We start from the raw sequence: 27,676 nt of genomic DNA on the forward strand, positions 1-27,676 counted from the left end.
AACACCATTAAAAACTCTACCATAAATGATCATGTCACGCATACACTCATGTTAAAATGATCATGACACGCATACACACTAAAAAATGCTGGGTTGTTTCAACCACATTTTACCCAAAATGGGGTTAAAACAACCCAGCATTTTTGAGAGTGTACACTCTAAAAAAATGCTGAGTTGTTTCAACCCAATTTTGGGTCAAATATGGTCCGACCCAGCCGTTGGGTTATTTTTTTAAAATTACATTTTTAATCCAACGTTTGGGTTTGTCCATATTTGACCCAAAATTAGGTTGAAAGAACCCAGCATTTTTTAGAGTGTAGGAAAAAAAACAAATGAAAAGAAAGAAACCAGCCTTGCACTTGTCTCTCTATGAAATGGCAAATTGTATGTAGTGATTTGCATCAACAGATTGAATTGAGTTAATTGCATGCATTGAACCATTAACTGGGTCACAGAAGGTGACCGTCCGGCTTTAAAATCTTGGATCATTTGGCGATTTCTCTCTTTTTTTAAAAAGACAAGGGTCGGACTGGGATGTGAACAAATTTCAAACTAGCTTTTAGCAGTAAAGGGAGGAGCTTTGAGATAAAGGGCATTAGATAAGGCCATTAGTGCTCTGTGGATTACAGTAATCCAGCCCCTTTAATATCAGTGCGGTGGTCCACCACTCGAAAAATAAACCATCATGGAGTACAGACTGCAGAACACGTTACTGATAGCCATCCTGCTGGTGTCTGAAGGTATGTGCTCCGTTATTTTCAAATTTCAAATTTAATTAAGTTGATTACATTTTAAAAGTGCATCAGATTTAAAGAAAACAAACACTGAAAAATACGTTAACGATAATCTAAATGTATCAACAAAATGATTGTGTTGTATAATGTGCATTTAAAGTCTATTCAATCTGTATTAACTGTTCATTTAGCCGTATGAGAAAATAAAAAGTGTTTTGCTCTCCCATATTTTGCCCAGGTTTTGTCGGGCTGCAAGCACAAGCGCAAGAGGTAATTCAAAACATTTGATATTGGCAGAGACCATTAAAAGACACGATATTGATGACCGTGTTGATATGTGCTAGGATGGAGGGGACAACGACACATGGGCTGAGAAAACCTGCAAGTGTGACTGCGATGAATCCTCTGGCAAACTGCTTTCCAAAGGTTCTTCTTCAAGTTGGGCACAGCAGATGGACTGCATGCCAGGTAAGAATGAAATGTGGAAGAAAAATGCATTCAAATCATGTTTTTTTCTAAGCACCAATTGTGACAGTAATAATGTTTATGTTTTACAGTATGGTTCAAAATGTGTCAAACTATAATGAATAATTTCCTTCGTTACCTAAATAGTACAGATTACTGTTTTTACTGGCTGAGGGTGAATTGCGAATCCACTGAAATCCTTTATGCCCGTTTTGTCAGGATAGTGAAACTTCTGAGCGGTGCTTAGCGCTAACATTGACTCTTTGGGAATTGAGATGGATGGATTATAGTTAGCACTGCCCTTCGGAAACAGAAGGCAGGACATGTGCAAGTGAGCTGACTCCCGGTCAGCGGTGCAGAAAGTCATTAATCATTGGGTTGCAGCTTCACCTGGGCCATGTGTGCCATCGCCGCATCCCATTGGCACACCACCACAGGGCAGACATGCTCCATTAACACGGAGCAGCTCGTGTTCTGAATCCTCAGAGACCGGTGTGTTAGAATTAGTGCTGGACAACAATTAATCACGATTAATCGTTTCAAAATAAAAGTTTGTGTTTGCATAGTGTACTGTGTATAATCATTTTGTACTGTATATATAAATACACACACATGCATATATATTTAAGAAAAATGTGTTATTTATATATAATATATATATATATACACCATACACACATATATTATGTAAACACACACTTTTATTTTGGACGCAATTAGTCCGATTAATCGTTGTCCGGCTCTAGTTAGAATCAAATGAAAGGGAGGAAAGTTGAGAAGAAAAAAATAAATAAAATAAAGACTCAAGAATCAGTGATGGACAGGACGCAGGTTCATAATCCTGTTATGTTGAGATTACCAAGAATAGGACCTGTCAATCAAACTATTGACAATTAAGTGTATTAACACCTTTTCTCTGGAAAAGAAGAAATTCAGCAGAGAATTCGTGATTGCTGAATCAGAATGCCTTTTATTTTCGCTTGATTTCGTTCAAATCAAAACCAGAATTGGGCATGTCAAAAAGAGCATCCTAAATCCTTGAAAACAGGGACTGTTATGTAAAGACATTGCTGTAGGACTGGAGCTTAAGTGTGGAAACGTGACCATCTGTCAACCTAGTCTTAATGGATGTTGATCTTTCGTTATGCGGAACTGAAGCTTTTGGGATTGTAAAGTCACGCGCATAAGAATGGAAGCACAGAATTACAGAGCCGGCGGATTAACGCTTTGTCCATTTCCCTTTAGCGCAGCTTGACAAAGAAGTCTCTGATCGCGTGACTAATGTCTGTCAGACATTGAATGGGTCTGTCCATAGATTTTGGTCACTCAGAACTGCCTTTATGAGTCAGAAAACCGAAAATTGTGCGGCTGCATGTTTACACTTTCACTTCGAATTATATGTAATCTATTCTTAATAGATTATTCTTAATTATTTATTCTCAATTGCCTGTCCAGAGTGTCCCTACCATAAGGCCCTGGGTTTTGAGGCAGGATCTGTGAGTCCAGATCAGATGAGCTGTTCTAATGAAGACCAGTACACAGGCTGGTTCTCCTCATGGATTGCAAGCAAGGCGAGACTCAACAGCCAAGGGTTTGGGTGAGTTCTCTGAAATATTAGTGTGGCGGCTGTAGGAAAGGACGTCCTGTCTTTCAGGGAAAATTGCCTTTTTGAGAGAAACATTGTTGTTTTTATTACTCTATAAGGCTGCTCATTGACTGGAGCAGCCAAAAAGTTACAACTTGTTTTGTTTTTACAGATTTTACTGCTAGTTCCACACGTCCCTTAAACAATTCAACACTGTTCTAACAATAAATAAATCGTTGTTGTTTTTTTACAACCCTACATTGTAACAAATGATTTTTCGAAGTTGTAATTAAAACAAGGATAATTGGAGTACCTTATTAGAAAACACTATTTTTAGTCTATATTTTAAAATGTCATGTTTAATTCAATGTGTTACTTGCCGTTTCTTTGTGATATCTGTGAAGTGAAAACTGTTTTTACACAATTTTTGAAAATGCTCTGCCTTGTAATATGCATTTTATTTTCCAATCCATTTAGTTAAATTAAACCATTGTCTTATTTTGTTTTAGTTTTAAAAAGTGCTATATCAATAAATATTTACTTACTGTTCAAAAGTTTGGAGTCAGTAAGATTTTTAAAGAAATTAATACTTTGATTCAGCAAGGATTCATTAAAGTGATCAAAAGTGTCAGTAAAGACATTTAAACATATATTTTTTTAATCATATATATTAACATAGAAAACAGTTATTTTTACAGAAAACTGTAATAATATTTCACAATATTACTGTATTTTTCATGAAATGAATTGAGCCTTGGTGAGCATGAGACTTTCGTTCAAAAAAATGTTTTTTTTTTAATCTTACCAACCCCAAATTCTTATTCATACATAATCTCGACCAACAGTTTTAGAGATTTCGGTCTTGAAGAAACTTTGACTGCAGCTTTTGCACTTGTCCCAGGTGCGCTTGGCTGTCTAAGTTCCAGGATACCAACCAGTGGCTTCAGATTGACCTGAAGGAGATCAAAGCGGTTTCTGGGATCATGACCCAGGGGCGCTGTGACTCTGATGAGTGGGTAACCAAGTACACTGTGCAGTACCGCACCAATGAGAAACTCAACTGGATCTACTACAAGGACCAAACTGGAAACAACAGGGTAAGAAGACAAACAGCCCATCCTGGAACGATAAGGGTCCAAGACGAAAATCACATTACCTTTTTTTTTTTTTTTTTTTAAGGATTACATAACCATTTTCACTGTAATATTATAGTATTGCAACCTGTACTGGAAAGTTCAAGTCTTTTTATTTGTTTTCTACACTTACTTGTTTTTTTCCTCAGGTGTTCTATGGAAACTCTGACCGTTCTTCCACAGTCCAGAACCTGCTGCGTCCACCTATCGTAGCCCGTTACATCCGTATCCTCCCTCTTGGCTGGCACACTCGCATCGCCATCCGCATGGAGCTGCTACTTTGCATGAATAAATGCACCTGATCTGGAACACATTCCAGCAAAGTCACACCCAACTATTTCCTGTACCGCCCCCTTTCTTGTATCACAACATCACAAAGTGAACATCACTGTCCAATCACTGCACTCGTTTCTTTTTTATTTTATTTTATGGTATTTTCAAGGAGGAAATGATCATTAGAATGTGTTATAGTTGCATTCATTTGTGTTGAAGATGTTTTCCTTTTCTCTTCACAAATAAAGAGGTTTTTTCATGTCCTCTTGTATTCGATTTATGAACAAAAAAGTGTTTTTGCTTTGGCAAATCAGATATAAAGGGGGACATCGCATGGAGTTGTACTGAATGTTGTTATTGTGAGTTCTGATGTGGTTTGTGCTGGTGTTTTATTCCCACTGTGACCAATTCCTTTTTGTATATTTATTATGAGCCTACATTGTGTTTGTGGCTTACCTGAAAAACAATGCCATTGAATAAAGAACGTCTCTCTCGTGTATAATATTTATTATTCCTCAACTTGGATCCAGATCCACCCCTTTAACAAAAGTCCAAAAGTTCATTTGAATACTAGACTAAAATAAATGAATACATAGAATACATAAAAATTGTCAATATATAAACATGTACAGTACATGAATGGCAACATGGTAGAGTCACCCAGTTTATCAGTAAATGTACATGCATAGGATGATGCAACATCCAATATATTAGGGGAAATAAGCATTTGATGATATGAAACATTTGCATAATTTATGCAATTTTTATCAATATATATTTTTAAATAATTTACTTCTATATAATATAAACATTTATGATTTAAAATGTAATTTTATTAATGGTATTATTTAATTATTATTTAAAAAAATAATAACAAATATAACATGCCCTCATGGTCTTTAGTCCCTTTTCATCTTACCCCAATGGTCTATTTTTACTTTTCCACTAAAAAAAAAAAAAAATGAATGAATGAATGCCCATCAAAAACATCATTAAAAACATTATATTTATACTCTGATATAAATCCACAGATCACTGAGAGAAAAATAATTTATCAAACATCAACTGTTCAGATGGAATAAATCTCACAAATGCTTATGTTCAGTTCATGGCTTCCATGGTGATCTGTGTTTCAGTGTTATTGATTTGACCTTATCTTAATAATTTGTTAACAACGTGTAGGCCATTCATTACTTCAATGAGCTCACTGTTTCTGCCTCAAAATAAACATTGTTTACATTAATACATTGTTGTTTAGGCTGTATATAGCTACATTTCTGAAATACATAACTTGACACAGTCACCTCTGATAACAGATCACTCTAAATTGTAATAGACATGCATCTTCTGCTGCTTTGAAACGATATTGTGAAAAACGTTATAGGTATAAATGTGGATTGATTTGACCGATTGACTCAATTGGACTTAGCCTAATTCAAGTCTAATTGAGAAGGCATGCACCTGCTTGTAGTCATTAGGGGACTGATTACATATACCTTAAATAGTAGTTTCGCTTCAGAAACTGTTGATCACACATTCTTCTGTCCATCATGAAAGCTCCTGGCCTTAAAAGCAAGCGGTGCGCGGCATCCAGAAGCTCCATCGCAAGAACCAGAGGACACGCTGCGTTCATGTACACGGTCCGACAACAACAACAGGTGTGTTTTATAGGTCCACAAATGACTAAACAACATTATTTGTAAATGACTACACATAAAACTGAATTCCACAAATCAACCAGGCAGCAGTGAGACGCGTCCATGAGTCCAGGGGTGTAAGCAGATATTTGCTGCAGAGAGTGGGGTTAGAGGCCGCGCGCCTCTCCGGTTTCAGCCGCCACAGGATCATCACGCGGAGGGAGATTCTGGAGGCCTGGAATCATCTGAGACGCCGCAGAATTCCAGCCGCTCTGGCAGGCGCCTGAATATTTGAGATTTTTTTAATCCAAGCTTTTAATGTATAACCATTTTAGTTGATTTGTAAATATTTATTTGTTGAAATAAAAAATAATTTTGTTAAACTGGCCCATGTTTGCTTATACTGGGGTGTACATTTTATGGAATGGCCCATTTATGCTAATTGCTGCTGGACATCGCTGCTTAGTTTTTTGCGCCTGACTGTTTTTCAGCCTTCAAATATTGAGTTTAAATGTGTGCTGTAACCCAAAAATGAAAATGCTGTCATTAATTACTCATGTTGTTCCAAACCAGCACTATTCATCTTTGGAACACAAATGATAAGAACTTTGATGAAATCTGAGAGCTTTTCTCTCCACCTTGATGCTTTAAAAAAAAAACTCTTTTTAAAACGAATTGAGCATTTTAGTCCATATTTTCTGATGAGAACCGACCGCTTAGTTATGTTATTAAATCGATTGAATTTAGGCTTTAACAGAAGCTCAAGCATGTTCGCTTGACTTGAGAACCAATGAGGTTCATTCTTGTGTTACGCAGCATGTTTGAGCTTCTGCAAGAGGTTTGTTCTCACATGGCTAGCAGGTTTGGTTGAGTTTCAGTAAAGGGTTTGTGTAGGTTGTGAATAAAAGCCTAGTTCAATGTTGTTCATATAAAGCGATAATTTCTGTCTCTTCAACATTAATTCTTTGTTATAACAAATTAATTAAACCACTATGGATTAGTTTTACGATCTATGAACTTTTTGAAGTGTCAGGTTGTATCTGCAGAGGGACCGAAAGCTCTCAGATTTACTGCATTAAAAAATATCATTACACGAATTACACGAGGGTGAATTAAATTTTTTTTGGTAAATTAAGGAGTAATTCATTGGTCTTCTGAAAGAAAGGAAAATGTCGATCTACAGAACGTTTATTTCTTCACATGAAATCAATCTTGTTCACAACATGAAGCAGACACAAGAATGGACCTGTAAATTGATACACAATTTAATGAGGCAAGGACTTTTTCAGAGATTAATATTTTATTTTTGTTTGGCTCGATAACACATTCATATTCTATTGAATAGGCTACAATAATTCATTGACTACTCAAAAAATGCACTGTCATAACTATGTTCGCCACCTATTGTCGCAACTGCATAAAGGGTTATGAACGAATCGTTTTACTGAACTGATCCAAATGATTCGAGTCACAGGGATGAACCAAAGCCCCCACATTAGACTCGCACGAATCCCTGAGAGAGAGGTGTTCTCAAATCGTCAAACAGCCTCTGCGTTTCATGCAAGCGAGCCTCATCTGACACCTGTGGTGTTTATCTCTCTCATCCCTTCACGTTTGGAAATGAATATTTGATTTTTCATCATACGTCTTTCCCACTCTAATTCTCAACGTATGCGTGTCGTACTGAATGATGGACAACGGAAAGGTAACTTATGCATATCGTTTCCTATGCGTTGTTTATGACCCATTAGCTCCTAATTGTAGTATTGTTTTGTTTGTTCTGCATTTTTGTTCTACCGTTTTTGTTGCTTATAAATACCGTCAGTGGTGTTTTTAAATGTAAGAGTTTGAGAGCTATAGGCTACCTATTTAAGCATATTTGGAGAGGCATAATAAATTAAGTAAAAAAATATTTCAGTCAATTATTATTATTATTATTATTATTATATATCTGTTCTGTGAAGATGACAATCAACAGTCTACATCTCTCTCCCTCCAGAGATTGGTCACTGTTAAAAGGGCCTTTTGAAAGGCTCAGGGCACAGATTAAAGTCCAGCGTGGTTTGCAGTAAGTATCTTTTGTTGCTTTATTCTACAGAGACACATTAATGTAATGATGGATTAGTTCCAAACAGTGCTGCTTTTTTCTAATGCCATTCCACTTCATTATGAAGATCAAAACAGCCCTGAAATTAAATATTAGGTCTGTTTTATTAATAGTGGTAACAATAGGAGAATGCATCTTCTCAATATTCAGATTTGTATTAAAAAATAAAATAAAAATAAAAATACAGAAACTATTATATTTGTTTCCCCCAAACCTGAATATGTGTTTGCGGTCTTGGTACAGATAAGGTTTAAGCTATTTCAGTTACAATCATTCTGTATTATTTCTTTGCACAGGTATTTCTGGATACTAAAGGAAGAACTTCAAGAATTACAGAGATTCATGACCTGAAGCAAGCAGCACCATCATGGGATGCGGCACATCCATTGCCGTTGAGAACCAAACACGACCCTCTGAAACGGGTAAATATTGGTTCTTTATCCCTATTGCTTTAATGTGATGTGTAATATAGCTTAACCTCTTTTTCCTCTATCCTTTGCAACAACCCTGGTTTCAACGAGTTTTCATTATTTATTTGTTAAAAAATACTGCTCTAGTTCTATCCTTTGCCCCCCTGTTTTTCCACCCCCAAGGTTTTACTCAAATTATTCAATTTAATTGAATCACCTCTCACACAGATGGCTCCATCAAGCAGCCCAGCCCAGCTCTGAGTAAGGCACTTTCTTCAGCATCTGTCATCACTGTCTGTGTCCCATTTGTGGCTATAAAGAAGCATGAACGTACAATTTCATCACTGTAGAAATGTCCTTTTGAAAGTACAAACTAGATAGCATATTTTTTTTAGGTAAAGCAGCAGCCAGCATGACTTTTGTCAGGTTTAAATCCAGTTTGCATAAACCCACAAATGTTATTTTTGCGATCATTTCGAATAAATACAGTGAATGAGCAATTATCCCATCCTTCTCGAACACAGCTCATCATTTCTCTGTGGGTGTGTGTACTCTCTCTGACGTCTGTGTTGTGTTCTTTCTCCTTAACTGATCCTTGCACTTCTTTAATTAGCACCTGTGATATTGACCCCCCGAGACAAGGTTTATTTTTAGCAGTCTTTGCACTCAAGTGTTCAGTAAAAGATCCAAGTGTCCCTGTACCGAGAGCTGTATGAGCATTAAAGAATGATGATGATAGCATAGTACATCTTTGCAGGGTTGCTATTGTGGACTGGTTTTAATCATTCATTCTTCATATATCTGTATGTGAGCAATCAAGACATTTTTGAAATCTTTCCCGGACATACAGTACTACATCTGTCGTGTTGACATTGTCCTTTGATGTTTATGTTCTCTTTACTTTACTCAGGTTTTGTTAAACAAGTATAATTTAACCATGAGGTACACCTTTCTTTTTACCAAAGCTTTTACATTTACACGTAAAAAAAAAAATGTACCTGCCATTTTAAATTTTGTAACTTTTTGAATCTGAAAGCTCTGCCACTCCCATTGCCCCATGGGATAGCAAAGTGTCCAATGGTTGCACATTTACGAATCTCAGAGCAAGTAGTAGATCATCCCAGGTTTTGTTTCATGCCTACTGAAAATTTAGACATATTAAGTATGGACGTATGCATATTTGGATGCAGGTAGAAATGAGTGATTTCTCCTTATTAGAACGCTCAAATCAGCTATATGTTTTTGCTTTTAAAAACTGGCACTTGTGGTGCATTGAAAACCCCCATTGTCAGCCTTTCCCATTTAGTATGTCTAAAAACTGTTGTTCCACAACCATAGCTTCAAGGATTGTTTACATCAGCCATTTGCACTCTTTGTTTGTTCTTAACATATTTAGCCATAAAAGCTGCCATACTCATCCAGCGGTGGTACAGACGCTATGTTGCCCGCCTGGAGATGAGAAGGCGCTATACGTGGAACATCTTTCAGTCCATTGAGTATGCAGGGGAACAGGACCAGCTACAGGTATAAAAAACACTTGGTTCTTATGACCAGTTCACACACAAATCATCCTATAACTCACTTTGCTCTTAAAGGGGTAGTTCACCCAAAGATGTTGTCATCATTTTCATTTTTTGGCCGACTCTATCCCTTTAATAAACTTGCACTGATGTTGTTTAAATTATGTTGTTGTTGTTGTTGTTTATTCTATAATGATATTAAAACTGTGATTTTCTACTAAATTAATGGACGTTTCATTATGACACGAGTTTGCATCTTTTTCATTTTCATAGCTCTCCAGTTTCTTCAGTTTCATGTTGGACAACTTCACACAGATAAATGGGAATGGACCAGGTAATGAATAAAGTTTGAATGTAGATACAATTTTGTATTTAAAGGCTTCTTTCTTTAAAGGTAAAGTGTGTCATTTTTGCATCGCCAAATGTCTAAACAATTGAAACGCTCCCGTTTGTTATTGGCCGGAAAAACAGTCGCCTGAACTCACTCTATTGGTTGAGCCATGGTGGTTTGTCACCACTGCTATTGGTTTGATACTGCTAAATAGATTTTTATTAAGTGATTTTTATTTCATTATGATCTGAATTTGGCTGTCCCTCAACACACCTTTGGAAAGCCCCTAGCACTTGTGATTTTGCATCAAACGGTCTCCCTCTTGAGTATTACACACCTATCCTTTCAGTGATTCCAAAAACACACTATATGGAGACACAGTTGCTTAGCAACCTTGGGAGATCCCATTTTGAGTTGTGGTAATGCAGAGAGAGCCAGAAATGCAGCATCCAGCCTCCACAGGCAGCTGTCCAAAGTGCAGAATTACACAAGACAATTAGTCCCATCTTTAGTCAAGCAGCGGAAACCCAAATGATCTCACAGAGAATACAGTAGGAGAAGCTTGAGAGAGACTCTGCATAGAATGTTCTTACAATGTTTTTGAAGAAACATAATAGTATGGAAAACTTCCTGGGCACAAATATTCAATTGTTTGACCCAACTGAATGTTCTTTTCACTATTTTATATTCGTCACATGGGGGTTCTTTCATATAGCTACCCTGTGATGACACTAGATTGGCTTTCCTTTGGGGAAAACTGCATTTAAGTACACACTTTGCATTTAAGAGTACACACGACTAGTCTTGCCAGGTAATCATGTATCTAGGGCTTGGATTGGATGGTTTTCAGGTTCAGCTTCTTTTTTCTGTGGCTCTTAGGATGATTCGTGGACGCTCTGAGTCTGACGTAGATTGAATGCTTGGTCTTTTTTAAAACTTTATTTATTTTTCAGCTGGCTAAAAAAACGCTTTGGTGGACACACGGCCTTAGGGTAAACAGAACCAACATGAACGTATTGCAGATATCAATTCAAGATTTTAAAGTACAACATAATTCAAGAATTTATTCTGATTCGAGTGGAATCAGAATGCCATACTGACTGGAAGAGAGGATGAGAGATGGTGTTCACTAGTGTATATCTAGATATAGTTCACTAGTGTATATCTAGATGGTGTTCACTAGTGTATATCTAGATAATGTTTCAGCCAGCTGAAAATAAATAAAGTTTTGAGTAGTACACTAGGTAGTGTGCACTAGGTAGTGTGCACTACAATAAGTACACTATGTAGTGTACTCACTCTAGTGCACACTACCTAGTGCATACTACCTAGTGTACTCACTCTAGTGCACACTACCTAGTGTACTCACCATAGTGCACACTACCTAGTGTACTCAGCCAGCTGAAAAATAAATAGTTTTTAAAAAAACCAAGCATTCGATCTACGTCAGAGTGTCCACGAATCTTTCCACGGCGTCGTTGGCAGGGCGGCGAGAGGGAATTTTGAAAATAGATAGTGTTCACTAGATGGTGTTCGCTAGTGTATATCTAGATGGTGTTCACTAGTGTATATCTAGTGCACACTACCTAGTGCACACTTTCCACGGCGTCGTTGGGAATTATTTCCAGTTGATGTTGGTTAAATCAAGGTTAGAAAAAATAATGCTACATTTGCTCTCTCTTCAATACAAACATCTGTTCCTGATATTCAAGTCTCTCTGCATAAATTTATGGGAAACACTGCAAATTTACATTTCAAGAATGACACAATGGGTCAGCACTCCTCAAATCCCTGTGCAGGGCCAGACGCTATGCAAATTGAAGTATGGTACATTGTGTTATAGCACCGTGTGTGCTGGGTATTTTGATGGGCAATCAAAATAGGCCTTTCATAATAGACTCCAGGTTGAGAATTAATCATTTATTTAATAACTGAAGACTGAAACAGATATTGCCTGTCCGCCTGTATTGATGTTCCCGTGTGCTCATTTTGCCACATGCCCAGCCATGCTTAACAATAACACAAACCTTTTGATGTTCCAGAGTGTTTCGTGATTCACATTTACATTCATTTATCAGACTGATGTTTTTACAGATTATACTAATGGATAGTTCTCACATGACATGTTAATGGGGGGGAAGAAGGTTAAAAATTGTATGCGGAAAAGTGAGTTGGTTTGTCTCCTATAACCAACGATAACTATTTCCTTTTAGTTTTTCATTATTTTGAATGTCATTTTTGCCTTTTCTACTTCATTTTAAATGGTTTGTTGGACTAATTCGAGATATTGCACACAAGACTGTTATTTTCCATAACCCTTTCCACCATTCAAGTACCACAAAATAGTTTTGTGATTGCTTTGCTGTAACAGCTATTCATACTAAATGAGTTGTATGTGACACTTGTTGTATATGATTCTTCTTTTATACTTCCCATATGGTCATGTTCTGTTTCCTCCAGACTTGATCTCTCACCTCCTGGACTCTGTGGTTGACCCTTTAACTGAGGAGGTCAGGCAGTTGAAGCAAGAGCAGATTGTGGTGCCGGAGTCGTACAGCGGCCCTCATCTCTCCTTCCCGCTGAGCGTGACTGATACCAATGCCCTGCTCTGTGCCTTTAAAGAGGAGCAGGTACAACACTATAAAACTTTCACTAATCGTCTGAACAAATATGAGCCTTCTGGCAAAAACCTAAATCATCTTGTGCATTATTTAGCTCTGTCTAGCAAACATGAAATGGTTTCCAAATTGTGCTATATACGCTATATCCTTACATTCTCAGAATGCTTTTTTTTAATGTTTCAGTTAACACTGAATGACCATTGCCATATGTGCAAGGCAGATACTGTACTGTATATAAAAAAATTCAATAATAGTTTTCTATTTTAAAATGTAATTTATTTTCATGAATTTTCAGCATCATTACTCCAGTCTTTAGTGTCACCTGACCCTTCAGAAATCATTCTAATATGCTAATTTGGAAAAAAATCGAATTATTATCAATGTTAAAACCAGTTGTACTGCTTAATATTTTTGTGGAAACAGCGATTAATTTTTTTTTTCAGGATTTTTTTATCAATAGAAAATATAAAAACAGCATTTATTTTTAAATAAATATTTTTTGTAACATTATAAATGTCTTTACTGTCACTTGATCATGTGTGCTTGTTGAATTAAAGTATTAAATATTTGTAATAATAAAAACGGTATTGTAAACGGTACTGTATTTTTTTGTATTTTTTCTGCCATTATAAAAATTTAGCTATTTTATGAACTGCAGACAAAGTTAATAATGCATTGACATGTAAATGTATGTCTACATCTTATTTTCAGACTCTTCATGGGAAATATGTGCTGCAGTTACTATATGAAACAAAGAAGTTCTTGAAACAGATGCCAAACGTCATATACCTGTCGACGTCCTATGCCAAAGAGATAACTATCTGTGGTGAGACGCAATGCATTTGAGATCTTGCTTGGGAAAAAGTGATGTCAGCATGAATGAATGAGTGCTTATTTATTTTGCACTTCATAAAGCACTTCACAGTACCTCAATGAGCTCATCACAGCCAACCTGCACCGTTTCATACTCGACAGCGCTCCAGATTCAATTAGTACAGAAAAGCATGCATGAATAACTGAATTCCCATCTTGGAATATTCCAAAAAACATCACGTTATACTATTTTGCATATTTTCATCACTGATCCCAATATTTGATTTTTATTCCTTGGAATGATAAACATTTTTATATGCCGACTTTTCTCTTTCACACAGGCGATCTGCATGGTAGCCTGGATGACTTACTGCTTATATTTTACAAGGTAAACGCAGATTGATTGTTTAGACGTAGAATATCATTTCTAGTGATTGCATTTCAGCATATTGGTGCAGGGGTAATGTACCTAAGCAAAGCCAGAGAATAAGTTCATTAAAGCCACTTGGGCATCGCTGGTGACTTATTACATTTAAGATGTATTGCCTTATTACTCAGAACGGTCTGCCCTCCGCGGAGAACCCCTACGTATTCAATGGAGACTTTGTGGATCGAGGAAAGAAATCTACAGAGATTATCATCATTCTGTTTGCCTTCCTACTGCTCTACCCCGATCACATGCATCTGAACAGAGGCAATCACGAGGACCACATCATGAACCTCAGGTAACAGATCACACATTCAAATGAGTACTGAAGGTGTGACTTTTAATAAATGGTCCATGGTCATTCAATACATCCTGGCGGTGAAAAACGAAATATTCTCGAAATGGCACACCGCCAGTAGGACGCCCTCAAAATGCAAACTTTTTTTTTTTAAACTGATTTAAAAAAAAAAAATCTGTTGGTGAGTAACTTCTTTATCTTCTTGCAGATACGGATTCACAAGAGAAGTCATGCAGAAGTACAAGGTAGATTTGTATGTGTGCTTAAGGTTGGGTGTTTTATGCAAAACAAAGAGGTTGAATGTGTAATAATCTTTTGATTATAGCTTAAAAAAAATGTAAAAGTTTTATTTTAATCCTTAAGGCAGCTGAAAAGGAAAGCCTTAAAATGTCTAAATTATTTTAAATATATATACATTACTAAGTTTAATTTCATTTGTTATAATTAGCTGTTATATATTTTGATATTTGTTTTTTGTCATTCTTTTTGTACATGTATATATATACACAGGTGAAACTCGAAAAATTAGAATATCGTGCAAAAGTTTATTTATTTCAGTCATTCAACTTAAGAGGTGAAACTAATATATTATATAGACTCAATACATGCAAAGTGAGATTTTTCAAGCCTTTATTTGTTATAATTTTCATGATTATGGCTTACAGCTTATGAAAACCTTTTCACAATATTCTAATTTTGAATTTGGGGTTTTCATAAGCTGTAAGCCATAATCATCAAAATTATAACAAATAAATGCTTGAAATATCTCACGTTGCATGTAATGAGTCTATAATATATTAGTTTCACCTTTAAAGTTGAATTACTGAAATTAACTTTTGCAAGGCTGTTGACAGAGTAACGTTAACGTTCGGTTAAAAAGGTTAAAAATGCTTGTGTAGTTGTGTCGAATTACGTGTTGGAGTTATATGGTACGTTTAAGTTACTCTGTCTTTTGCAGACAGCAAGATGTAGGCTGTAGGCTTCATAATGTTCACAATGGTATTTTATTAGTTGTTGTTTAACCATGAATGAGGTAATGGCTGTTATGTTATTTTCTTTTCAATGACGTTCCTTGTTTCATTGCTGGATTTATGGAAAAACATCAACCAATATAGCATATCCATAATTATTATAATGGATATAATTAAAGAATACTTACACTATAACGTAAATTAGAAGTGTAACGCAAAAAAATTGATTTGTATGCCTATATTGAATTTTACTCGAATACAAATACAAATACTTTTCCCCCCTCAACAAATACAAATACAGATACAAATATTGGCTGCTTTGCACACCCCTAATATATATATATATACATATACAGTATATTCTGTAATTTTTAAGTGTGAGGTTCACTTCTGAATATTAGACATTACTGCCATCTACTGGACATTTAAATGAATGTTTAGTCCTTTTTCCTGATCTTTCAATAGACTCATGGCAGGGAAATCCTTCAAGTGTTTCAGGATGTGTTCAGCCTGCTTCCTCTTGCAACTGTCATTGACAACAAAGTCCTTATAGTTCATGGTGGCATATCGGACAAAACGGATCTGGACTTTCTGAGCACTGTTGAAAGGCATAAAGTAGGTATTTTATTTGTCTTTGATGGCTTTGTAGTCTTTCTTTATACATAAAAAAATAATTTCAGTTTAAAGGTATAGTTCTTGTGTATGTATTTATTTATTTATCTGGTAAGTATCCATGTAATAAGCAGAATAATGTAAAAAGGACGTGTCTACTTTGCAGGTGAAGTCTGCTCTCAGGGTGCCCAAACGCAGCATTGATGATCTGGGCGTCCGGGCCTGCAGTCGCAGCAGCAGCAGACACAGCGGCAGATCCAGGTTGGACAGCCCTCACACCTCAGGCCGCACCAGTCGCGCCTCCCGCAGGAGGAAGAAGCACTGCACCAAGCAGGGCAGCTGCTCCTCATCTTCATCCTCATCCTCTTCCTCCTCATCATCCATGTGCTCCCCCCGTGTCTCGTCACGAAACACTCCACGCCGTCCTCCTCCCTCCCCCAGTCTGCCGAGCCCCACCGATGTGCTCCAGGTCCCTTTCTTGGACTCGTTCGTCTCCCTAGAGCCGCCCGAGCCACCCCGAGAGGAACTGGAATGGCAGCAAGTGAGTTGAAACGGTTCCTAACAAATGTGTGTTTTTGTTGGTGAAAGTGTGTGACAAATAGCTTCTATCTTGGATGTGAAACCGTTCTGCCTTGGAAATCCATTTGGAGTAAAGCTCCAGTACATAATATGACTCAGTTTGTTGGAGTTATTTAAAACTGTTCTGAGATGTAAGAATTTTGCGTCAATCTATTGAGCTTCCACAAAAAATTTGTTTATGAATTATAAAAGAGCATGGCAGTTCGGGATTTTTAAAAATCGAGAACCAACTAACTAACTATAACTAACATCCACTAACAGTGAGCATTTACAACAACAAATGATACATTTGTTACTGTATTAGTTAATCTTTGTTCATGTTAGTTCACTGTGCATTAACTAATGTAAACAAGTAAAATTTTTGATTTTAATAATAACGTATTAGTAAATGTTGAAATTAATATCAACTAAGATTAACCTGTAGAAGTATTGTTCATTGTTAGTTAATGTTTACTAAAGTAGTTAACTAATGTTAACTGATGAAACCTTATTGTAAAGTGTTTCCTTTTTCAGGTCTGGAAAATGTATGGAAAGTTATGGAAATGACTGTAGTATTTCTATAGTCAATATTGAATGTTTGGTAAAAAGTGTAACCAAATGTTCTAGTTATGCTAAATTGAGTTGTCACATTGTCATAATTTGTCTGATACAGGTTGTCGATATCCTTTGGAGTGACCCTAAAAATCATAATGGTTGCAGTCTGAACGCTTTCCGTGGCGGAGGCTGTTACTTTGGGCCGGACGTGACCCAGACGCTGCTGCAGAAACACGGCCTCTGTCTGCTGATCAGGTCACATGAGTGCAAACAGGAGGGCTATGAGCTCTGCCACAATGGTCAGGTGAGCATGAGAAACATAATGCCAACATCACTTCTTATATTTTGTAGTGTATGTCTCTTTACGAATATATATTTTTGCATGCATCCAGTTTCCCATAAAAGGGATCTGTTACTGTCCTGTAAAATGGCGTTAATGTTTCTATTTGCGAATACTTTTAACAGTACATTTGCAAATGGATGACCTCAAATCAAACAGACATGGATGAAAGACCACAACCCTTCAGTTTTGATCTCATGGGGTCTTTAAACTCACACTGTATATTTTTAGTACCAGATTTTTTTTCAGCAATTGTCTTCCTTTTATCCAAGGTTATCACTATTTTCTCTGCATCTAACTACTATGAAGAGGGCAGTAACCGTGGAGCGTATATCAAACTGGGCCCTGAACTCGTCCCGCGCTTCTTCCAGTATCAAGTCAGTCGAAGCACCAGAAAACTCACCCTCCATCAGAAGTAATCTAACTCGCTCACTACCTTCAGTAACAAATAGGTGTTTAGTATATGAATGTGTGTGTCAGGTTATGAGGAAGTGTCCACATTTATAAACGTATTTGTTTTAGGGTTCGTGTTGCAGAAGGTTCAGCACTCAGGGCTCTGAAAGAGAAGCTGTATGCTCACCGCTCAGAGCTGATGGCTGCCTTTCAACAGTATGACATAGACAACACAGGTTATTATATTATATTATGTGCTGTCAAATCTTGCAATTAATCGATTTGACAGCACTAATTATGTTATTATATTGTGCAATGTTTATAATTGAAATGTTAAACTAAAGTAAAATGTTGTTTTATCTGTCTTTCTCAGGCCGCATCTCCACTAGCGAGTGGGCTCAGGTGGTGGAGTCTGTCCTGCGATTGGATCTGCCGTGGAGAACCCTGCGCCCACGCCTGGCCCGTCTTGGTGCGGATGGGAACGTGGAGTACAAATCCTGTTTCGAGGACATCAGCCTTGGAGAGCTCATCCCTCCGGTCACCATCTTAATCATAAAAATATATTTATATTTTGGCTGTAAGAGTGGGCGATATGACCAAACTACTGTTTCAAAGCAACAAAACAAAGAGCTCTGTACTGACTACAGATTAATTTCAGCGTTGAAAATTAATTATACTAAATAGTAGTAAATAGCGAAATAGTAAATAATAGTGAAACTAATATTATAAAATGGATAGTTGCAACTCTAAACTCTGATTGGTTGAGTCATTTGAAGCCATTGTAAAAGTGGCAATATGAAATATTTGGTTGCCAAATTTGAACCACATTATGCTTATGTTGTACCGCCCACTGCGCCCAGCTTTAACGTCCATTTTTCACTTTGACTTTTATTTTTGTACTTTATTTTGTATATTTATACAATTCAGCCTAATTTTTTTAATAAAAACTTGATTTTTTTGTTTTCAGGTAACACCAAACTTGGCTGAAACTCTTTATAGGTATAGAACTGACCTAGAGATAATATTTAACATCATTGATAAGGATCACTCAGGTTAGTGTCACTGTTTTCCTGTTTGTTCAATGAGATTTTAATGCTGGTTATTGTGTGCCGATCATAACGCACTTCTCCACGCTCACGCGCAGGTCAGATTTCCATCGAGGAGTTTCGCCAGACCTGGAAGCTCTTCAGTTCTCATTTGGGGGTCGCTGTGAATGACCAGGCGATAGACGACATGGCTCGAAGCATAGACTTTAACAAAGATGGCAGCATTGATTTTAATGAGTTCCTGGAGGCGTTCAGGGTGGTTCATAAACTAGATGTCAAAGAGCAGCAGCAGGGTTAATTCTGCATGATCCGATCAGACAAGACAGAATTCCAAATCATTTTTGGCACTTCATCTTTATTTTTTTATTTTTTTTAACATCTTATGGACACAATAAGCAGTTACTCATAGTGCATCATTTTACACTGTTTTCCAGGATTCGCATTTTTCATAAAGGTAAGAGGTTTCAATCTTACTTTTGTGATATAAGTAACTAAATAAATGTGAAATAAAATGTTAAAATATGCTGAAAATGTAGGGATAAATGCAGTCACAGCTATTGTGTAGCACTGCAATTCACAAGGGCAGAATAATTGTTTAGCAGTGCATAACCCTATAATTGTGACTTCACTTTGAGTCGTGAGTCATTCTGTTGTAGATATTTCTCTGATATTAACCACTCTGTTTGCATCTTGTGCGTGCATTTATTAATAACAAACTTAAAATGTCAATTTATACCATCACCAGACCTTATTTCAAAATGTTATGTGGTTAAAAAGAGGGGGCTTTTTTTTTTTTTTTTTATAAATGTTGCTGTGTTTCCTGGTTGAAAACTGGCAAGACAGTGAAGACACACAGAAAACATTCCTTACTTTTATATTATGTGGGGAATTTTAGTTTTTTTATCCACTGGTTTATTACCAGTAATGGCGCATAATTCATTTAAATTGGTCACGTAAAGACTGACCCCCCTTCTGTCCTGCTTTATAGATTTGACTAACTATATAACAATTATTTAATTATTCAATTCAACAATATTTTGTCATGCAACATCCTACAGTAAATTAGCAAAATTCCGGTCAGTTTTCTTTTAAGATGTCAATGTTAATGCCATAAATCTAATCACGTTTAATATCTTTACACATGTAGTGTTTAGTTTTTCCAGTTTGTAAAGGCATCATTACTTTGTCTACCCGCTGAACTATCACTGATAAAAACTAAAAATATAAAGATATGTTGCATTAGCCTCTAACTGAAGCTTTTAAGCGTTTAAATGCTCAAATGAAATATTAATATATTAAAAAAATTAACTAATTCAAAATATAAATAGATACTATAATTAGTATAATAGTATATTATCAATACTAAAGAACACTGATATATTCACACAGGCAAAAACAAAATAAACATTTTTGAGGGTTTTCTGCTGTTTTCATCTGAAGTCGTCTGAGCTGACTTGCTGTTACGCCCCTTAACAAGAAAAAACACACTGTCTGTTTCTGTTTTCATCCTGTTTTGAAGAGGAGTGTCCAGGAGGTTTTAAAGTCCTGTTATTCTGTTTCATTTCTCCTCCCCTCTCCGTTCCCCTTTTTACTCCATGTGCTCAAGACTCCACTCTTTAGAGTTCAGTTTTCCTTAGTGATCTTCATCTACAGTCTGACACTCTCCGGATTTCCACAGCCTCTTTTATACGGTGGAATTTGCTCAATCATGCTAGGTTGGAGAGGTGCACTGCTGTGTGTGTTCTTGTCCCAGCTCTGGACACTAACTCCAGGTACACTACCCTGATTATGTGTTGTAATTAACATTGTATATTGATTGAGATAGAGGTCACAGGATAATTCATCTTCACACCAGCATGTGTAATAGTATATCTGATGGTTTTCACTTAGGCGGCGTTGCTGATAAAGGCTGCAGTGGTTTCGGGCACTTGGAAAATGGCCGTACGTTTTTCCGGTATGGAGGATTGTTTGTTACCTTCACCTGTAATCCAGGATTCCGGATCCACGGTTACCGTACGAGCAGCTGTGTGTCTGGACAGTGGATCAGAGAACCACCGCTGTGTGTGGGTTAGTGAACTCAAGTATTTTGTTGATACTTGTGACAATATACAAAATTCTTTACTATGACATGTATCAATGAAGCAGATGAGATACGCCAAGAGCTGAAGCTAGGTAACAATAGACTACAATAGTTGATTTTGAAGTTGCATTTTATAGGGTCTCTAATATAATACTGATACGTATAGCCATATCATAAGTTGTTCTGTACTCCAGCACCAGGATGCCCCAGCCCTGGTGATCTCCTGCATGGCAGGACTATGGCGTCTGAAGATGGATCTCTGGCCTTCTTTAGCTGTGATGCTGGATTTAGTTTGTTTGGAAATGCGCTGCTTTACTGCAAAGGGAAAAGCTGGAACGGCACTAAGCCTGTCTGCAAAGGTATGTCTGAATCAAGCGTATAATGCCAAAACTGTTTGATCTATTACTATATGCTTTTTTTTATGCCTTATTGCTTTTAAATCACTGCTGCAGTGACTTCCTGTACAACTGACCATCTGTCTCCTTTATGTTTCTCCTTATATTTTGCTTTTTGGTTCTTACAGTAGCTGATATCATGAGTGTTCTTCATTTGAAGCAAGAATCATCACATGGTCCCGTCTCAGCGCAGGGCCGTGATGTTCCTACAAATCTGAAAGTTCGCTTACATAGCCATTTAAACACCCTCGCAATCACTGCTCCCAAGGATGCTTTTCTCAAATCAGCATTGCTTGAAGTCCCTCATATCAGACTTGACTTTACAGATAACAAGCAGAAAAATATAAGGAAACCAGGGGAGAAAAAGCCCTCAAAGAGTCTATTGTTTGACAAAACACTAGATAGTGGAAGGGCTGAGCCAAACTTCAACCCTGTAAACTTCAAGGATCCAATCGGGAACTCCGATCTTCGGAAACCTCTGCCAATGACATCTACCAATGTCAACACAATGTCATTAGTCAGTTCCTTTCATGGATCCTCATTTTTAACCACCACACAAACCAGCTTCGTTACCCCAGTGATGGACACTCAACAAATCAAGGTCATGGATCAGACATTTACTGAAACACCATACAGAAGAAATAAAAAACCTCATCAGTCCACGCTTGGTACAGACAAACTATTTCAAAGAGCCTTAGTCACTTCAGCTGCTGAGAGTTTAGCAGAATACATTAAAGATCATTCACACTGGACATCAACTACACCTGCAACAAACATCAACACATTGGGGACACATGACCTTCTACAGTCAAGGACTTTCATCACAGAAGATACATATGCAGCCACCACTGAGAGTTTTGCACCTCCAACAATGGTGTCTAAACATGAGTCTGTTTCCTCTACCTGCAGAGAACTCTGTGAACAAAGACCAGACCTCCAGGAATCATCTCCAACACTAGAACACACATCATCTAGCATGACGGTCTTGACGCCGGCTACCCGACTAATGTCTGGCCTGCTTCTGAAGGCTCAAACTGACGTTCATAACTTTTCTGACATTACTGATGATGGTCAAGTAAATGAAAGAAACAATCATAGTGACCACAAAAACACTTTTGGTCCTCCAGTCTGGAAAGATCTTCCAAGGTTTCCAACGAGGAAACGTCGTCCAGTGTGTCCCTACCCTCCATTTCCTTCTCACGGAACATTCTACTTTCGGTCGATAAAGAATCCCGACCCGCTTCAGTATAAGCATTATATTCAATATGCCTGTTACCCTGGATACACCTTGACCAATGGTGATGTTTACAGCTATTGCCAACACAATGGACAATGGAGTGGCCAAACACCTCTCTGCTTAGGTAAGATACGACACATATTAGAACTAAATATGTAGAAAGTTATTTTCCCAGGATAAAATTGAAAATAAATTTTTAACATTAAATGCACATTCTGAAGACAGTGAAAGTGCAACATTATAAAGTGCACACAACATTATTTTTTACATTTATTCTGTTATCTATGGAAGCCCATTTCCACATAAATAATGATGTGGTAAAGTCGAAATAACATAACATATCTTTTAAAAGTCGTAATTGACAATAAAACATTTTTTGTCATAATTTCAACTTTTATGTCATAAATATGAATTTGTATCTCATAATTTAGCTTTTTTTCTACTAATTATGATTTTTTTATGTAATAGTTTTGATTCACCAAAGCATGACTTTTTTCTTATAAAGAGGAAATGGTATTATGTATATATTTCAAACAATTCATCCTAAAGAGAGAATTGCTGGGAAGAGTTTATGTGCTTTTATTGTATTGGCGCTTTTCACCATACTGACTCCTTCCTGTCTTCCCTCACCCACACTCCAATCTTACATGTCCGTAGATATCTGAATCTGTGTAATATCCTGCTCATCTCTGCTCTAAGCAGGTGATAGGCATAAATGTTTAACACAGATGGCCTCAGAATGGCTTTAAATGTCATCAGACACATCGGGGAATATGTGTTTACCTATAGGTTTTGACCTCATGTGTTCTGTTAAACACATTATCTTATTTTAAAAATGCACACGAATGTATATTCTTAATGAATCAAATTAAGTTTACCACGGTTTAGTGGACTGTTTCTGTTAAACAAAGTGTGATTTTCAAAATCATGTAGTTGTCAAAAGTGTTTCCTGTCTACACAAGGTAAATTCATTAGGTCGGAGTATCTGTAAACCACTGCGGATGGGGGATTTCATTCTCAGCAGTGAGCAAATCATGTCCTGTTCTCTAAACTTAAACCATTATATTATTTGAAACTATATTTACATATAAATATATACATTTATATATATATATAGTTACATTAATACATCTTATATTATTAATATTAATAAATGAAACTATATTATTTGAAAGGGACCACTTAGTCCATCACTTTCTGTTTCAAAAGCATTTAAAAACATACTTTACCTTACTTTTTAACTTACTTTTTTCCCTGTTCAGTGGCTTGGATAATCCGTTTTTTTTAACTTGTTGGATCTTAATTTCATCGTAGTATGTTTATTTTAATTGCAGAGTTAACTCCTTGCTCCCTAAACAACGGAGGATGCTCTCAGATCTGTCATGTCAATGAACAGAATCGCGGCCAGTGTCTTTGCAAACCAGGGTTCCTGCTTCTGGAGGACCAGCGCACCTGTCGAGGTGAGAGAGGAACTACATGCACGTTTAATCTTATCTATTGACTGTGGTATCATTACCATTGCAAAACGACCACGGGATGGCATTCTTTCGACAGCCAGACTCCAGTGATTATAGGTTTTCCACTTTTGGAATGGCGGCTTACTCTTTTGTCTTTTTTTTGTGTCAAGAGGTGCTCTTGACACTGGCTTAAAAGCTTGTTTACGCATCCTTGACCTGTGTGTCTTAGATTTATGGTTTTGGTTTGCAAACCAGCTGTGGTGTGTCCATTCAGCCCTGAATGCCTTCAGGACTCAACATCACCCTCTGGTGTCGCCCCGGGGCATTGAATTCTTGACCCATATCAGGCTGTTAGTTAGAGCTAAAAGACAAGCTACAGCATGTGTGTGAGGTTCAGCATGTGTGTGAGGTTCATGAAAAGACAATATACACTCTTAAAGGGTTAGTTCACCCAAAAATGAAAATGATGTCAGTAATTACTCACCCTCATGTCGTTCCAACCCTGTAAGGCTTTCGTTCATCTTCGGAACACAAATCAAGATATTTTTGAGGAAATCTTGAGAGCTGGATCACTCCTCCATAGGCTTCAATGGGATCGAAACTTGCCGGCCCAGAAATGTATCAAAGACAATGTTTAAAATAGTCCAAGTGGACTACAGTGGCTCAACCATAAGTTTATCAAGCGATGAGAATATTTTTTTGTGTACAAAAACCCCCCAAAAATGACGACTTTATTCAACTATTCATTTTCTTCCGTGTGGGCCTCTGAGTGAGTTCAAGTAGTGTAACATGACCAGCGTCGGCCAATGGTGAGCTTACGTGCTGAAATACAACACAGAAGCATTGCGCTGTTTACACTATGTGAACTCAGAAGAGTTCAGAGTTCTTCGGATTCAGTCTGGGCTTGGTCATGAATTGGTCAGTGAAGATGAATTAGCAGTTAATGGACTAGTCTAAGATTTTAAGGAATATCACTCATAAATGCTTAAACAGGTGGCCTGTGTTCTATTCAGACAAACTGGATCTAAGTGCACTGCTTGCGTACACAAGTATATGTGAAATAAGTTATGACAACGTGTTTTTACATTGCTTTAGCAGACAGAGATTTTGCGGTGCTGCACCCAAACACTTACCTGTGTTTTCATGCGTGATGAACAGCACGTTTTGAAGGCCAAAACCTTTTAATTTAGTAATTTCTTCTGTCATTTACACCTGATATTAACATCCATCTCTGTGATCTGATCACAAGTTGACAGCACTAAATACAGGTGTAAACGTTTGAAAAAATGTTGTGTTCCAAATTCCAATAATTCTTCTTTGCATAACTGTACAACTTCTTCATCTTTTTTGTGCTCATCCTGACAAGTAATGTTTGATTGGGTGAGTGTGTACCTGTATACTTGGTCATGCATCTGCATATATGAAATAATAGAAATATATAGTAACATGTTTGATATCACTCTTCTTCATCATTGTTTGTGTCCATGTGTTCATTCATGCACATGCTAGTACTTGTTGTAAGTATGTGTTCTGGTCTTTTCATGTGCCTGTCTGTGGTATTTATAGATCTGGACGAGTGTGTGGAGGAGTTGCACCGGTGCCAGCAGGTCTGTGAAAACACCTTGGGCTCATACAGGTGCCGTTGCAGTCCAGGGTTTCAGCTCTCTCCAGACGGGACATCCTGCTCTGGTGAGTGAATCAGTGTCTGGTGTGATGCATTGCCAATGACATAACCATTTTTAAAGTTAAAGGATGTAATTTGGCAATACATTTCTACACAGGTATATACAATATATATATATATATATATATATATATATATGTATGTATGTATGTATGTATGAATGTATGTGTGTATGTTTCTGTTCCGTTTGTGATGACATGCTTCAACCTGGTCTTGATATAGTTAATTTGAATATTTCTACCTTCAGATGTAGATGAGTGCCAGCATGTTGGTAGGGCTCTCTGTGCATTTGGTTGCATTAATACGCCAGGCAGTTTCCAGTGCTTATGTCCCGAAGGGTACCAACCGGACAGCACCAACAGACATTGCATAGGTCAGACTTTTACATATCTTTAATTTATCTTAACACCTGTGGACAGAAGCATATATGTCATCCCCATGATTTACTCACCCTTAAGCCATCCTAGGTGACTTTCTTCTTTCAGACGAATACAATCGGAGTTATATTAATAAATGCCCTGGCTCTTCCAAGTTTGATAATGGCAGTGGATTGCAACCAACAGATTGAAGCTCAAAAAGTGCATCCATCCATCATAAACGAACTCCAAACGGCTCCTGTGGGTTAATAAAGATCCTTCTGAAGCAAAACGATGAGTTTGTGTAAGAAAAATATTCATATTAACACATTACAAAGTAAAATTCTAGCTTCCGGCCAAACGCAGTCTCCTTGCGCCTAATGTGCAACTTATGGCATCAGAAGTAGCGTAGTACGTCAAGGCGTAGCGTAAATATCAGCAGTAAGTCGCATTACTCGCATAAGTTGCGCTTTACACTTAAGTCAGATCTGTATGTTCGCTTGGTTAGCCGAAAACTAGTTATTTTACTTTATAAAGTTTTAAATATGAATCTTTTTCTTACACAAACTCACCGTTTTGCTTCAGAAGGCCTTTATTAACCCTCCGGAGCCTATTAGAGTTCGTTTATGATGGATGGATGCACTTTTTTGAGCTTCAATCTGTTGGTTGCAATCCACTGCCATTATCAAGCTTGGAAGAGCCAGGGCATTTATTAATAAAACTCCGATTGTGTTCGTCTGAAAGAAGAAAGTCACCTAGAATGGCTTGAGGGTGAGTAAATCATGGGGTAATTTTAAAGTAAACTACTCCTTTTAGACTTTTATTCATAATATGGCCCCTTTAAGAGCAGCAAAGATGATTTCTAAGATAAAAAACATGAGATGTGTCTTTTTTTAATTGTATAAGTTGTATTTTCTGGTTTGTTTTTAGACATTAATGAGTGTGAGGAAACCGAGTTCCTCCAGCAACAACAGTTGCACACGTGCGAGTGGAAGTGTGTGAATCTGCCAGGTACTTACAGATGTATCTGTCCTCGTGGGTACAGACTGCACACTAATGGAGCCCAGTGTGAAGGTCAGCACGCAAACATGCATACCCTGCCAGTGCCAGCACAGACTGATGCGTTTTTCATTGAGAGATGAATTCTTTCTGTTAAGTGTTCTTCCTTCTGATATTTGTCAGATGTCAATGAGTGTGAGCTGAAGAACGGCAGCTGTTCTCACCTCTGCATCAACCACAGAGGCGGCTTCAAATGTGCCTGTCCAGAAACACACCGAATATCCCCATACAACCGAAAAATCTGCCAGCCAATAGACACACACACACCAGCTCCTCACACTGAAGAGGACTGATCTCATTTTTCTTGTTCTGCATACAGTATTGTATTTAATTATCTTGTGTATTTAATACAGCATATTTTGTATTTCTTAACCCACGTGTATGAATAAAATAAGAAAATATATATTTGGAATAATAAGTTTGTTTTTTAAATAATGATTTAAAATATTTTTTTTTTTTTTTTGATTATAAAGTTCAGCTTTGTTATTGCTTAACAAGAAAGTGGTCATCTTGACTTTACCAGCCTCTTACCCTGCCCATTCAGCCCTTCAATGTGGTGAGATAAAAAAAAACAGCGTT

General features: G+C 37.1%; 3 protein-coding genes across 7 annotated transcripts; all 3 read left to right on the top strand.

Moving 5' to 3' along the window:
- Window positions 1-2: 2 nt before the first annotated feature.
- rs1a (retinoschisin 1a) lies at window positions 3-4,683 on the top strand. Its single transcript, XM_079598444.1, has 6 exons — window positions 3-740; window positions 973-1,004; window positions 1,079-1,202; window positions 2,655-2,796; window positions 3,686-3,881; window positions 4,067-4,683. Exons 1-6 carry the CDS (start codon window positions 686-688, stop codon window positions 4,217-4,219), a joined length of 702 nt encoding a protein of 233 aa, XP_079454570.1. The 5' UTR covers window positions 3-685; the 3' UTR covers window positions 4,220-4,683.
- A 2,650-nt stretch (window positions 4,684-7,333) lies between these two features.
- Window positions 7,334-19,129, top strand: ppef1 (protein phosphatase, EF-hand calcium binding domain 1). Of its 3 annotated transcripts, none has more exons than XM_079598435.1 (19): window positions 7,334-7,532; window positions 7,827-7,895; window positions 8,231-8,356; window positions 8,573-8,605; window positions 9,741-9,868; window positions 10,138-10,198; window positions 12,656-12,825; window positions 13,528-13,642; window positions 13,971-14,017; window positions 14,188-14,354; window positions 14,563-14,599; window positions 15,791-15,940; window positions 16,104-16,478; window positions 17,169-17,354; window positions 17,663-17,805; window positions 17,913-18,019; window positions 18,157-18,320; window positions 18,751-18,835; window positions 18,928-19,129. In XM_079598435.1, the coding sequence occupies exons 3-19, from the start codon at window positions 8,302-8,304 to the stop codon at window positions 19,125-19,127; spliced, it is 2,223 nt and encodes a 740-aa protein (XP_079454561.1). In that variant the 5' UTR covers window positions 7,334-7,532; window positions 7,827-7,895; window positions 8,231-8,301; the 3' UTR covers window positions 19,128-19,129. The 3 variants fall into 3 exon arrangements, with proteins under 3 accessions (XP_079454561.1, XP_079454563.1, XP_079454562.1); XM_079598437.1 differs by having other exon boundaries at window positions 8,587-8,605; XM_079598436.1 differs by lacking the exon at window positions 8,573-8,605.
- A 5-nt stretch (window positions 19,130-19,134) lies between these two features.
- On the top strand, window positions 19,135-27,481 carry LOC306991013 (uncharacterized protein). Of its 3 annotated transcripts, XM_079598433.1 has the most exons (11): window positions 19,135-19,283; window positions 20,436-20,601; window positions 20,720-20,896; window positions 21,104-21,268; window positions 21,433-21,497; window positions 21,558-22,665; window positions 23,876-24,001; window positions 25,565-25,687; window positions 25,930-26,055; window positions 26,969-27,112; window positions 27,221-27,481. In XM_079598433.1, the coding sequence occupies exons 2-11, from the start codon at window positions 20,538-20,540 to the stop codon at window positions 27,388-27,390; spliced, it is 2,268 nt and encodes a 755-aa protein (XP_079454559.1). In that variant the 5' UTR covers window positions 19,135-19,283; window positions 20,436-20,537; the 3' UTR covers window positions 27,391-27,481. The 3 variants fall into 3 exon arrangements, with proteins under 3 accessions (XP_079454559.1, XP_079454557.1, XP_079454558.1); XM_079598431.1 differs by having other exon boundaries at window positions 21,433-22,665; XM_079598432.1 differs by having other exon boundaries at window positions 21,436-22,665.
- The last annotated feature ends 195 nt before the right edge of the window (window positions 27,482-27,676 follow it).

This window comes from Phoxinus phoxinus (assembly GCF_949152265.1).
Source record: "Phoxinus phoxinus genome assembly, chromosome: 22".
Lineage (NCBI taxonomy): Eukaryota > Metazoa > Chordata > Actinopteri > Cypriniformes > Leuciscidae > Phoxinus > Phoxinus phoxinus.

Excerpts from the sequence above, each read along its gene's own strand:
- rs1a (XM_079598444.1), top strand. The coding sequence starts at position 686 with ATGGAGTACAGACTGCAGAACACGTTACTGATAGCCATCCTGCTGGTG. Across the intron at positions 1,203-2,654 it reads GCAGATGGACTGCATGCCAG|AGTGTCCCTACCATAAGGCC; the intron begins GTAAGAATGAAA and ends TTGCCTGTCCAG. Across the intron at positions 2,797-3,685 it reads CTCAACAGCCAAGGGTTTGG|GTGCGCTTGGCTGTCTAAGT; the intron begins GTGAGTTCTCTG and ends CACTTGTCCCAG.
- ppef1 (XM_079598435.1), top strand. The coding sequence starts at position 8,302 with ATGGGATGCGGCACATCCATTGCCGTTGAGAACCAAACACGACCCTCT. Across the intron at positions 10,199-12,655 it reads GATAAATGGGAATGGACCAG|ACTTGATCTCTCACCTCCTG; the intron begins GTAATGAATAAA and ends TGTTTCCTCCAG. Across the intron at positions 13,643-13,970 it reads CAAAGAGATAACTATCTGTG|GCGATCTGCATGGTAGCCTG; the intron begins GTGAGACGCAAT and ends TCTTTCACACAG.
- LOC306991013 (XM_079598431.1), top strand. The coding sequence starts at position 20,538 with ATGCTAGGTTGGAGAGGTGCACTGCTGTGTGTGTTCTTGTCCCAGCTC. Across the intron at positions 24,002-25,564 it reads GGACCAGCGCACCTGTCGAG|ATCTGGACGAGTGTGTGGAG; the intron begins GTGAGAGAGGAA and ends TGGTATTTATAG. Across the intron at positions 26,056-26,968 it reads CACCAACAGACATTGCATAG|ACATTAATGAGTGTGAGGAA; the intron begins GTCAGACTTTTA and ends GTTTGTTTTTAG.